General features: G+C 40.1%; 1 protein-coding gene across 1 annotated transcript in view; it reads left to right on the top strand.

Annotated features, from left to right (window-relative positions):
• gpr143 (G protein-coupled receptor 143) overlaps positions 1–13,154 on the top strand; it is an 88,818-nt gene extending 75,664 nt beyond the window's left edge. The window contains exon 9 of the mRNA XM_072576603.1: positions 13,007–13,154. Coding sequence (XP_072432704.1) covers positions 13,007–13,089 — 83 coding nt within the window. The 3' untranslated portion in view covers positions 13,090–13,154. The remainder of the gene's footprint in view (positions 1–13,006) is intronic.
• The last annotated feature ends 526 nt before the right edge of the window (positions 13,155–13,680 follow it).

Below are 13,680 nucleotides of genomic sequence, written 5' to 3'. Positions count from 1 at the left end.
CAACAACACAAATGCCACATGAAGCCCTGCCATCAGAGACAATCATAGTCATAGTCATAGAGGTGTACCGCATGGAAACAGACCCTTCGATCCAATTCATCCACGCCAACCAGATATCCAAACACAACCTGGTCCCACCTGCCAGCACCCAGCCCATATCCCTCCAAACCCTTCCTATTCATATACCTATTCAGATACCTTTTAAATGTTGTGATTGTACCAGCCTCTACCACTTCCTCTGGCAGGACATTCCATACACATACCACCCTCTGTGTGAAAAAGTTGCCCCTTAGATCTCTTTTATATCTTTCCTTTCTCACCCTAAACCTCTAATTCTGGACTCCCCTACCCCAGGGAAGAGACTTTGTCTATTTATCCTCGTGATTTTATAAACCTCTATAAGGTCACCTCCATAAGCATCTGACGTTCTAGGGAAAACAGCCCCAGCCTATTCAACCTCTCCCTGTAGCTCAACTCCTCAAATCCTCCATCCCTGACATCATCCTTGTAGATCTTTTCTGAACCCTTTCAAGTTTCACAATATCTTTCTGATAGGAAGGAGACCAGAATTGCACACAATATTCTAACAGTGGCCTAACCAATGTCCTGTACAGCTGCAACATGACCTCCCAACTACTGTACTCAATACTCTGACCAATAAAGAAAAGCATACCAAACGCCTTCTTCACTATCCTATCTACCTGCGACTCTACTTTCAAGGAGCTATGAACCTGCACTCCAAGGTCTCTTTGTTCAACAACACTCCCGAGGACCTTACCATTAAGTGTATAAGTTCTGCGCTGATTTGCTTTCCTAAAATGCAGCACCTTGCATTTATCTAAATTAAACTCTATCTGCCTCTTCTCAGCCCATTTGATCACGATCCCATTGTAATCTGAGGAACCTTCTTCACTGTCCATTACACATCCAATTTTGGTGTCAGCTGCAAACTTAATAATTTAACCTCTTATGCTCACATCCAAATCATTTATATAAATGATGAAAAATAGTGGACCCAGCACTGATCCTTGTGGCACTCCACTGGTCACAGGCCTCCAGTCTGAAAAACAACCCTCTGCCACCACGCTCTGTCTTCTACCTTTGACCCAGTTCTGTGTCCAAATGGCTAGTTCTCCCTATATTCCATGAGATCCAACATTGCTAATCAGTCTCCCATGGGGAACCTTGTCGAACGCCTTACTGAAGTCCATATAGATCACACCAACCACTCTGCCCTCATCAATCCCCTTTGTTACTTCTTCAAAAATCTCAATCAAGTTTGTGAGACATGATTTCCTATGCACAAAGCCATTTTGACTCTCCCTAATCAGTCCTTGTGTTTCCAAATACGTATATATCCTGTCCCTCAGGATTCCCTCCAACAACTTGCCCACCACCGATGTTGGGCTCACTGGTCTATAGTTCCCTGGATAGTCCTTACCAACCTTCTTAAACAGTGGCACCATGTTTGCCAACCTTCAGTCTTCTGGCACCTCACCCGTGACTATCGATGATACAAATATCTCAGCAAGAGGTCCAGCAATCACTTCTCTAGCTTTCCACAGAGTTGTAGGGTACACCTGATCAGGTCCTGGGGATTTATCCACTTTTGTGTTTCAAGATATCCAGTGCTTCCTCCTCTGTAATATGGACATTTTTCAAATTGTCACCATCTATTTCCATAAATTCTATAACTTCCATGTCCTTTTCCGCAGTAAATGCAAAATACTCTTGTTAAAAATCACACAACACCAGGTTATAGTCCAACAGGTTTAATGGGAAGCACACTAGCTTTTGGAGCATCGCTCCTGTGACTACCACCTGATGAAGGAGCGACGCTCCGAAAGCTAGTGTGCTTCCCATTAAACCTGTTGGACTATAACCTGGTGTTGTGTGATTTTTAACTTTGTACACCTCAGTCCAACACCGGCATCTCCAAATCGCAAAATTCTCGTTTAGTACCTCCCCCATCTCCTGCAGCTGCACATAAAGGCTGCCTTGCTGATCTTTGAGGGGCCCTAATCTTTCCCTAGTTACCCTTTTGTCTTTAACGTATTTGTAAAAACCCTTTGGATTCTCCTTAACTGTATTTGCCAAAGCTATCTCATGTCCCTTTTTTGCCCTCCTTATTTCCCTTGAGTATATTCCTACTGCCTTTATACTCTTCTAAGGATTCACTTGATCTATCCTGTCCATACCTGACATATGCTTCCTTCTTTTTCTTAAGCAAACCCTCAATTTCTTTAGTCACCCAACATTCCCTATACCTACCAGCCTTTTCTTTCACCCGAACAGGAATATACTTTCTCTGGATTCTCGTTATCTCATTTCTGAAGGTTTCCCATTTTCCCTCTATCTGTGAACATCTGCCCCCAACCAGCTTTTGAAAGTTCTTGCCTAATACCGTCAAAATCTGTCTTTCTCCAATTTAGAACTTCAACTTTTGGATCTGGCCTATCCTTTTCCATCGCTATTTAAAACTAATAGAATTATGGTCACTGACTCCAAAGTGCGCCCCACTTCTACCACAGAAGCGAGTCCAATGAACCAAAAATGTGAATCCTTCTCCTGTACAGCAGCACCTCAGCCATGCATTCATCTGCTCTATCCCCCTATTCCTATCCTCACTAGCGCGCAGCACCAGGAGTAATCCAGAAATTACTACTCTCGAAGATCTCCTTTTTAAATTCCTGCCTAACTCTCCATATTCTCCCTTCAGAATCTCATCCTTTTCCCTTCCGATGTCTTTGGTTCCAAAGTGGACAATGACTTCCTGTTGGTCCCTCTCCCCCTTGCGAACATTCTGCACCCTCTCTGAGGCATCCTTGATCGTTGCATAATAGCAGGTGGAATCCTAGGGGCCAGGCCCTCTAAGGTACAAACAGCCAGAAGCTGTCCACTGTAACCATATCATGCACAGGAGCAGAAAAGACAGAAAACCAGCCTACCTCCACTTCAGCTACAAGCACCAGGACAGCACAACAAAGCATTTGTGAAAATCTAACAAGGCAATTGACATTTAGTTTAGAAAAAACACACATTAAATATATATATATATATGTCAATCTATAAGTTTTCTAGTGCAATCCATAGTGAGTTGTCCATTTATTTCCGCACCAGCAGGCCAATTGGCACTCGAAATCAAGGGTAGGAGTGGGTGAGGCCATTGGTGAATCCATAAGGGAATAATGGCGCCATTGACAAGGCCTGGGTGTTTAACAAATGGGCTCTTAGAAGAAATGACAGTGTGAGTTGTGTGTCCCATGTTGGCATCCATCCCAGCATTGATGTTGGAGCAGTCCCCACTTGGTGTCCGCCCTCCCTTGATTCATCCTCGGTGGAGGCGGGGGTAGGTGAGAGTGTGGTGGGGAAGAGGTGCAAAGAATGGGCAACACCTTCAGTGTAGTTTGCTATTCTCCTCCGTTTCCCTCCTCTGGATTGTCAGATTGTACAGAGTGCAAATATTCGGCCCAAATATGTGAACCCTTTCATGGGCATGTTACAGTGCTCCCACAGATCGATCTGGACTTGATTTTCAGAAGCGCTTTGTACAGCACTTGTAATCACATAGTAGCAGTTAAAGGTTTTCTCTGCCGCTATATAATTTGTGTATGGCCACTCAGGGTCCATCCCACAAAGGCATTCGGGTGGTTTGAGAGGAGATGGAATATTGGTGCAGGGCGAACGTGTCACGGCAGATTAATGATACACCTGTGGGATCTTCTTATATTCATCACAGACTTAACTGAACCTCTTCCTGGTCAGGAGAACACCTGGTTAATGTTTGGAAGCTTTGATGGCAACATGTCAAGTCGATTATCTTCTGTATCTGTGAGAAACTTGTCTGATTGGAGTGAAGCCTGATTTATTGCCTTGCCCTCTGGTACCTTCTATCTATTAACTGCTTTATGCTGCAATGGGCTGTTGACTGGGACATCCCACATTTCTCCCCAATGATCTCAAGAATTATCCCAGGGCATTAAGGTTGAGTGCCAAAGTGCCCTTTGCCATTGCAGGCAATGGATGGTCACCACGGTCTGGTGACTACAGCTCCTCTCTCTGGTATTCCACACTGGTCCTCTGCCCCCTGTCTTGATAGATGCAGCCATAATACCAGTGTTGGACTGGAATTATTGAAGTCAGAATTCACATGACAAAAGGTTATAGTCCAACAGGTTTATTTGAAATCACAAGCTTTTGGAGCCCTTGTTCCTTTGTCAGATGAAGTCCCGATGAAGGAACAGCGCTCCGAAAGCTTGTGACTTCTGACTTTGTCAGATGCAATCTTCTGAGAGAATGGTGTTCCAGTAATTCCAAGAATCCTCAGCCTGTTAACTCCTTCAGCTGCTTCTGTAAACATGAGCCTGCCTCATTGTCCCTATTCCATTTTGTATTTTTATTTTTAATTAATGCACAGGATGTGGGTGTCACTGGCTAGGCCAGCATTTATTGCCTATCCCAGAGGGTACTTAAGAGTCAGCCACATTGCCATGGGTCTGGACTCACATGTAGGCCAGACCAGGTGAAGATAACAGTTTCCTTCCCTCAAGGGCGTTAGTGAACCAAATGGGTTTTCCTGATAACAATGATTTCATAGTCATTGTGAGACTCCGAGCTCTAGATCTTTATTTAATTCAAACTCCAACATCTGCCATGACAGGATTCCAAACATAAATCCTTAGAACATTACCCGAATTAATAGTCTTGCGATAATACCAATAGGCCATTCCCGTTCACCCTCAAGAGGAAATATTTAGAGGGACAGGGACCAAATACAGGCAAATAGGACTATCTTAGTTCGGCATACCTGGTCAGCATAGATGAGTTGGTCCGAAAGGTCTGTTTCAGTGCTAAATGGCTCTGTCAGGAAGAGCTGAAACAATTTTCAGCCAGAAGCTGCTGCTCCTCTGGATCTTGTAGTTCTGCTATAAGGCTGAATCTTTCTCTTTTTCTTTCACTTCCCTTCCCCAAGTCAGAGTATACACCATCCATTGAGGAGGGTCTCGAAGGTGGTGAAGAAGGCACTTGACATGCTTGTCTTCATTGGTCAGAGCACTGTGTATAGGAGTTGGGGACATCTTGTTGCGGCTGTACAAGACATTGGTGAGGCTACTTTTGGAATACTGCATTTAATTCTGGTCACCCTTCCATAGGAAGAACGCTTCAAAACTAGAAAGGGTCCAGAAAAGATGTTGCCGGGATTAGGGGGTTTGAGTTATGAGGAGAGGCTAGTTAGGCTGTGACTTTGTTTCCTGGAGCAATGGAGGCTGAGGAGTGATCTAATAGAGGTTTACAAAATCATGAGGGGAATAATAAGGTGAATAGGCAATGTCTTTTTCCAATAGAGGAGTCCAAAGCTAGAGGTTTAAGGTGAGAGAGAAAAGATTTAAAAATTGCCTGAGGAGCAACTTTTTACACAGAGGATGGTGCATGCATGGAATAAGGTGCCATAAGAAATGATAGAGGTGGATACAATTACAACTTTTAAAAGACATTTGGACAGGTACATGAGTAGTAAAGGTTTAGAGGGACATGGACCAATTGCAGGCAGATGGGACTAGTTCAGTTTGGGATTCCTGGTGGGCACGGACAAATTGGACCCAAGGGTCTGTTTCTGTGCCTCATGGTTCCACAAGGAAGAGCTGAAACAATTTCCATGATTCCTAATACGGTTTTGGAAATTGGTAGTTACAAATGTTGATTATTAAAGTCCAGATACGACTCCTAATGACCATCCACAGAACTGGAATTGATCAATCTGACAAGTGGAAAGGGAGCCAGCATTTTGGTCAATTCTTAAATTGCTGGATTTACTTTCCTGTGTAATTAATCAGTCATTAGGCCAGCCTTATTCAAAACCTGGCAATGAAACATCCCCATGTATATAAGTTGGATTCTTGGTTACTGTTTAGTCACTGTACTTTCTTTTGGCAGTAACAACTTTTGTGGAATTATGAGAAACTCTCATTTCCTAAAGTGTATTAGCTTCAGCTCTTCCACACAGCTGCATGGTCTGTATTAAGACAGCCATGAATTTCCACAATCATTTTATGTTCTGAAGGATATATTTGAAGCAAGGTTTAACATCTTTAATTGTGTTCAATAAATGCTTCGTTGCAAATCTACCATGTATGAAATGGCCATGATTTCTCAAACTGTTGTAAATTGTTATTTGTTCTGTTGCAATTAGAGGTCTTTTAGAAATTTTAATGAATCCCTGATTTTGAAACATCTATAATGATCATATTACAGTTGACTTAAAGGAACACTAATAAATATGACAAAGGAATTACATTCTATTCATTTTTTAAAAATAAATATCTGGCACATTGCAAATGTTCTTAAAAAGTGAGGACCTACAAAAGAATTAAAGATCAGCAAAATGTAAAAATACAGAGTATGGACTTTGAACAGTCTTTTCAACATTTTTCTTTTTACTTTCATTGAAAAGATAATGCATTTGGGCAAAGAGATGTAATTTTGATTTAAAAGAAAATATTCACAGAAGATTACGCATATAGATTTTTACCATGTGCAAAATAAAATTGTCGTGATAGATGAACTTTCTACTTTCTATATTCTAAACCCTGAAATTACTGGGTGATATGAAGGAACATATGGCTAATTCAAGCTGTTTTTCCACCCTGTTCACGACCATAAGACACACACAGAAGCAGAAATGAGGCCATTCAGCACATCGAGTCTGCTCTGCCATTCAATCACGGCTGATAAGTTTCTCAATCACATTCTCCCGCTTTCTCCCCGTAACCCTTGATCTCCTTGACAATGGGTTAGAGTGGTGCTGGAAAAACACAGCAGTTTAGGCAGCATCTGAGGAGCAGGAAAATCGACGTTTCGGGCAAAAGCCCTTCATCAGGAATAGAGGCGGAGTGCCTGCAGGGTGGAGAGATAAATGAGAGGCTGCCTGAGCTGCTGTGCTTCTGCAGCACCACTCTAACTCAGAATCTGGTTTTCAGCATCTGCAGTCATTGTTTTTCCCCTTGACAATCAAGAACCTGTCTATCTGTCTTACATATACTCAATGAATGGCTTCCACAGCCTTCTGCAGCAGTGAATTCATTCGCTTCACCACTGTCTGGCTGAAGACGTTTCACCCTATCTCCATTCTAAAAGGTCTTCCCTTTACCCCTACTCTGTGCCCTTGGGCATTAGTCTCTCCTACCAACATCCACTTTGTCCAGACCATTCAGTAATCTGTAGGTTTCAATTAGATCCCACCTCATCCTTCTAAACTCCATTGAGTATAGACCCAGAGTCCTCAAGCATTCCTTATATGTTAAGCTTTTTATTCCTGAGACCATTCTCATGAACACCCCATGAACACGGTCCAGGTCCAGTACATCCTTCCTGAGATATGGGCCCCAAAACTGCTCACAATACTCCAAATATGGTCTGACCAGAGCCTTATAGAGCCTCTGAAACACTCAGCTGCTTTTATATTCAAATCCTCTCAAAATAAATGCTGTCATTGCGTTTGCCTTCCTAACTACTAACTCAACTTGTAAGTTTACCTTGAGAGAATCCAGGACTTGAACTCCCAATTCTCTTTGCACTTCAGACTTCTGAATTTTCTCCATATTTAGAAAACAGTCCATGTCTCTATGCTTCTTACTAAAGTGCCTGAAAGTCAATGAATCAAGTTAAAGTCAACGTCAAAGTAATGGGCAAGGAATGTAAAACAGCACATTAAGTATTGACCGGGAAATACTATCAGTACTAATTTCCACATTTTGGAAGAAAATACAACAAGAATAATCCTAGGGCCAGCTTCTGAGATGGAGGCTGCCCAACTATTTTGCTTGGTTGGCCATTAAATGTGCACAAAGAACGGTGACAATTCTGAAGTGCTTGGAGGCTAGTGAATGGTTGTTGTAAACAGTGTTATATTAGATTAGATTCCCTACAGTGTGGAAACAGGCCCTTCGGCCCAACAAGTTCACACCAACCCTCCGAAGAGTAACCCACCTAGACCCATTTCCCTCTGAATAATGCACCTAACACTATGGGCTATTTTCATGGCCAATTCACCTGACCTGCATATCTTTGGACTTGTGGGAGGAAACAGGAACATGACTCATTCATTCTATGGTAGATAGTCAACTTACAGGGTGACATTTGAGAATGTTTTGGGGAGTGGGGTGAGGGCTTGAAATAGAAAAAAAATCTTTCACCTCGTGTCACACATGAGATGGAATTAAAATGTTTGAATGCAACATTGTTTGCAAAACTTACATGAAAAATCAACATATACATTTGATACTTGTTCATAATCTGCTATTGGAATTTGTCCACTATTACACAAGTTTAATATTTCTTACAGTGAATTATTTAAGGACACAGAAACAGGAGTAGGCCATTTGGCCTGTTGATCTGCTCTGCCATTTATTACAAATATGACTGATTGAACACTTTACACCATGGAAAATCAAAAACCTATCAACCTTTACTTTAAATCTACTCACAGAATAAGTTTCCACAGCTCTCTGGGGTAGAGATATCCAAAGATTCACCAGCTCCTATTCAAAACATTTATTTTCCTCTTGGTCCTAAATGGCAACCACTTTATTTTTAAATTGTACCCATTGCTTCAAGACTCCCAAACCAGGGAAAACATTTTACCTGCATCTACCATGTCTATTCCTTTTGTAGCTTTCAATAGAATCACCTCTCATTCTTTGAACCGCGAGAGATTATGGGCCCTGTTTACCTAATCTCTCTCCTTAAGACACTCCTGTTGTCCTGGAAAAAATCCGGTAAATCTTTGTTGCATTCTTCTACCTTTCCTGATGTAAGGAGATTGAGTTTGAGTCCAATCTAACCAAACTCCTAGACAATTGATACTAAACTTCACTAACCACTCCTAGTCAAGTCACTTTGCAATAAAAGTTAACAGTGGAGAGTGTGGTGTTAGAAAAGCACAGCAGGTCATTAAGGGCATAAGCCCTTCTTTCCTGATGAAGGGATTATGTCCAAAACGTCCATTCTCCTGCTCCGCGGATGCTGCCTGACCTGCTTTGTTTTCCCAGCACCACACACTAGAGTCTGATCTCCAGCATCTGCAAGTCCTCACTTTCTACTAATAAAAATTCACATTCAACTAGCCTTCCTAATAGCTTACTGAGCCTGCACATTAGCTTTCACTGACTTATTGCACATTTGCACTTGCCAACTCTCACCTTTTAAGAAATACTCTGCACATCCGTTTCTCCTGCCAAAGCGAATAACCTTTCATTTTTACATCTTATGTTTCATCCGTCATGTACTTGTCCAATCACTAAGTCTGTTCAAGTCCTTCTGAAAATATTTTACATCTCCCTCACAACATGTATTCCTAATTATCTTTCTGTCATCTGCAAATGTGGAAACACTTCATTTAATCCCCACGTCCAAATTGCTTATATACATTGTGAACAGCTGGGGTCCTGTTCTGAACTGATCCTAGCAACACCCAGCTAGCCTCAATCTGCTGACACTGAAATGAACCAATTATTCTTGCTCTCCGCTTTCTATCTTATCTAATGTGCTTTGATTTTATTAACCAGTCTCCTGTGGGATATCTTATCAAAGCCGTTGGAAAATCCAAATATGCTACACTTATCCATTCGCCTTTATCAAGCCATTAATAATTTCATTATCAAAAAATCTCTAAGTTTGTCAAACAGGATTTTCCATTCATGCCCAATCTGATATTTTTTTTCATTTATCCTGTTACTTGTGTTGGATCCCTACTAACAATGTAGTGTTGATGCTTCTGTTCCCTGTTTTTTTATCCCCTTCCTCCACTTTTTAAATAGGAGGTTACATTTGCAAGTTTCCATTCTGCAGGAATCAATATCTGTGGAACTTTGGAAGATGATTGCCAGTACATCAACTATCTCTATAATCACTTCCATTAATACTGGAAAATGGACAATGCATCCAGGAAGGTTCCTGATGAAGGGCTCTCGGATCCTTGGATGCTGCCAGACCTGCTGTGCTTTTCAACTCTAAATCTCCAGCATCTGCAATACTCACTTTCACCTAGATGCATCCAGGAAACCTCTAAACTTCCCCTTCCAGTAAATTCTCTAGTACAACTTTAGTAATACTAATTTTCTTTAACTCCTCATTCTCCTTAGTCACTTGGATCTCCAACTTTGGGAGATTTCTTATACCTTCAGTGAAAACAAATATTATGGAAACATTAGATCCTCTGCCATTTATCTATTCCCTATGTAAACTCTTCTAACTCTGTTTTTAATGGGCCCACATTCATCTTAGTCAAGTGTTTCCTTTTCATGTACCTTTAGAAGCTATGATAGTCAATTTTAATGCTTTTGCTTGATACATTCATATTCTATTCTTCCCTTCCTTATAAATTTCTTGCCTCTCTTCTGCTGCATTCTGAACACTTCTAATCCTCTGATTTAGTACGGTTTCTGGCCACTTTATAAACCTTTTGTCTTAATCTTATATAACCCTTAATTTCCTTTGTCAGCCACACCTGACTGACCTTTTTTGAGTTTCTGCAGCAAGATCACATGTATTGCTGAGACAAATCAGTTTGTTAGGATCAATGCAGCCTCAAACTAATTCCATTTGCATCAATTCACTCCCTGTACTGTAGAAAGAATTATATTTTGTTCGTTGATAGACTCAACCTATGATATCTTCCTTCAAAATCCCTGTGGTGTGCTCTTTGACTTGATTCCGTGAATCACTTTCTGGTGTCCTCCCTATTGCTGTCATTACATAACATTATGCACAGTGAAAAACAACAAAAATTGCTGGAAAAATTCAGCAGGTCTGGCAGCATTGTGGAGAGAAATCAGAGTTAATGTTTCAGGTCTAGTGGCCTTTCTTCAGAATTGTGCACAACTAGCCAGCTGCATGGCATGCACTATAGGTCACTTTTAATTTCATGTGGTTTTTAGATTCATGGGATCTCAAAAATCTATGAAAAGCCACAGCATAGAAGGACGATATTCACTTTGTTTTGTCTGTGCCAGCTCTCTATAGGAACCATTTGCCTTCTGCTACTCCACCTCCTTCTCTCCATAGCTCTGCACATTCTATCATTTCAGATAACAATCTAATTTCCTCTTGAATATCTCAACTGAACCTTCTCTTCCATTGTAATCTCAGGCAGTACAGTCAAGATCCTAATAATTCACTGCCTGAGAAATTTTCCTCATGTCACCATTCCTACGTTTGCCAATTGCTTTAAATCTGTGCCCTCGTCCTCAATCCGTCCACTTTTCCCCCATCTACTCAGGATTTTGAGTACCTATCAAATCTCCTGATCACTCTCTCTTTCCCAAGGAAAACATCACCAACTTCTCTAATCTAACCATGCAACTGAAGTTCTTAATCCCTTGGATTATTCTGTGGAATCTTTACTGCACACTTTCCTATACCATCACCTCTTTTCCTAAATAGTGGTGTTTAGAACTGGATGTAATACTGGCAGAACCATCGCTCTGTATATGTTGGGCATAGCTTCCTTACTTCTATACTCTGTGCTCATATTAGCAAAGCTTACAATGCCTTGTACAGTGCTTTGTTTATAGCTTTCAACCTATCCTGACACCTTTAGTGATTTAGGCACACATACACCAAGTTCCACTGTTCCTGTATCGCCTTTAGTTTAGATTGTTCCTCTGCATTCTTCCTACCAGAATGAATTATTTCTACAGTTCTTTTACTCTGTAATTCAACTTTTGGATTCTTTTATAAAATACATGGATCTACTGAAGTAAGCTGCTTCATCCCTTGTTCATTTAATTACCTCGCTTACCAACTGGTAAAAAAATTTAAAGAATAAAAATTAGTTTGTTTGAATGAGATTAAGCCACAGTTTAAAATGGTTGGTAAGGAACTAATGAATCACCATGATAATCTTTCAACTCTTAGCTAACAAATGTATTATACTTGAAGTTTAAGACTAGCATCCATAATAAACAATTTTCAATTAAGATCTATAAATAACCACTCCAATTAAGGATCTTTCTTTATTCTTAATGTCATGGAATTCTTCAGTTAATTTCAGTTATGCAGAATATTAGAGTCATTTCAATTAAGAAGCATTGTAACCTAAAAACCGAGGTGGTATCAGAAGGGCAAGGTGCCAGATGAAGAAATTAGCATATTCTATTTATTGATCTATGTCTTGCATGCATCCTGCATTGCAAACTAGAAATACTAGTGTTTAACCCTGTTAGCTCTTTGCTAACAAAATCACAAAGCTGCTGATTAATTTGGAAAATGCCTGTTAAACCATTGCTTTTTAAAAAAATGGAAACAGGGGTACTGATCCTTACCGAGCCTAGGATGGTAAATGCTTTTATGGTACTCAGAAATTGCACATGAACAAATGAGACAGAATTTGGGACCAGAAGTTCCCCAGAGGGGGTTACCCAATCTCTGCTGTAACCTTGAAACTGTTTATCTGACAGACATCTTGCCAATGGTTTCAGGATTTCTCTTGGATTTTCACAAGTTTTCTGACTAACGTTCACCAAGAGGTCAGAAGAAATTCTGTGGGATTTCCTGGAGGTTTTTTTTAAAAAAAATTAAATTCTGCAAACAAGTAATTCAGCATGGTGCTAATTCTTAAACAACTCATCAGCATGTTGTGCAGAGTAGGATTGCCTGTTAAAATCAAATCACATTTTGGAATATTCTTTAAGGAATGTTAATTTTACTAGCAAAGGTTACAAACAGGAATAGATCCTTAGTTCTCAAGTTCCATTCTGTTGTGCAGTACATGTATATACAATCATATTTTATCCTCAAATTGCTAATAAAAAGCAGATATTTTGATAATTAATGGTTGGAAGGATTACATTTGCTAATCAGATTCTCTTATACAATCGAAACAATGAGGTATGGTCCTTTAGAGCTTTAACAGGAAGTTTTAAATGTTTAAATAAAACAACACGATGTCAAAAGGCATGAGTATTTTAATGACACTACAAATGCACTTTCCCCGTTATTTTTTTGCTAGGTTCTGCGACCAGTACATTTGAAATGAACATGCCAAGTGAACTACATGACGTCAGTGGCAATGATGCCGATGGTGACTCATAGGAAAATACTGAAAGGGCATAATGCTGTTGAGATGAGTCAACTCTGTACAAGCCTTTAAAATCATACTGCACAAAACTGCTTTATTGAAAGCATTTGGGGCTAAGCGAAATTCTATTTCTTACCATTCATAACCAGTTCCAATCTGTTCAAAATGATCATCGCATTGAACATAATTAAGTAGTTGGAAGAAGTAAATGAAAACAAATCACAGTAGCCCTGAGTTGGCTTTAGGCAGCACATGGTCACTTTATGCCCAGAGACACATGACCAAAAGTAACAAAGAATTTCACTCAGTACAGGAATTACACCCAAAATACCTTCTTAAAAAAAATTCTAAAATTAAAATTTTAAGCTCCTAAATCAAGTAATTTCCTTATTTATTTATTTGCAATGAAGAACATCAGCTAAGATTGTAGAATAGAGGACATATTTTAGGAAACAATGTATTTTTGTGATCTGATGCCACAATGGAGAAGCTTGAGGTTATTTGTGACAGAATATTTGGTTTCCATGTATAATCTCATCGGAAAGTAATTCCAAAACAATCCTTTGAGCAATTTGTATATTGCCAACCAATTGTTTGTATTTATG

The sequence above is a fragment of the Chiloscyllium punctatum genome, chromosome 9, assembly GCF_047496795.1.
Source record: "Chiloscyllium punctatum isolate Juve2018m chromosome 9, sChiPun1.3, whole genome shotgun sequence".
Lineage (NCBI taxonomy): Eukaryota > Metazoa > Chordata > Chondrichthyes > Orectolobiformes > Hemiscylliidae > Chiloscyllium > Chiloscyllium punctatum.
This window is presented reverse-complemented; position numbering and strand designations above follow the sequence as displayed.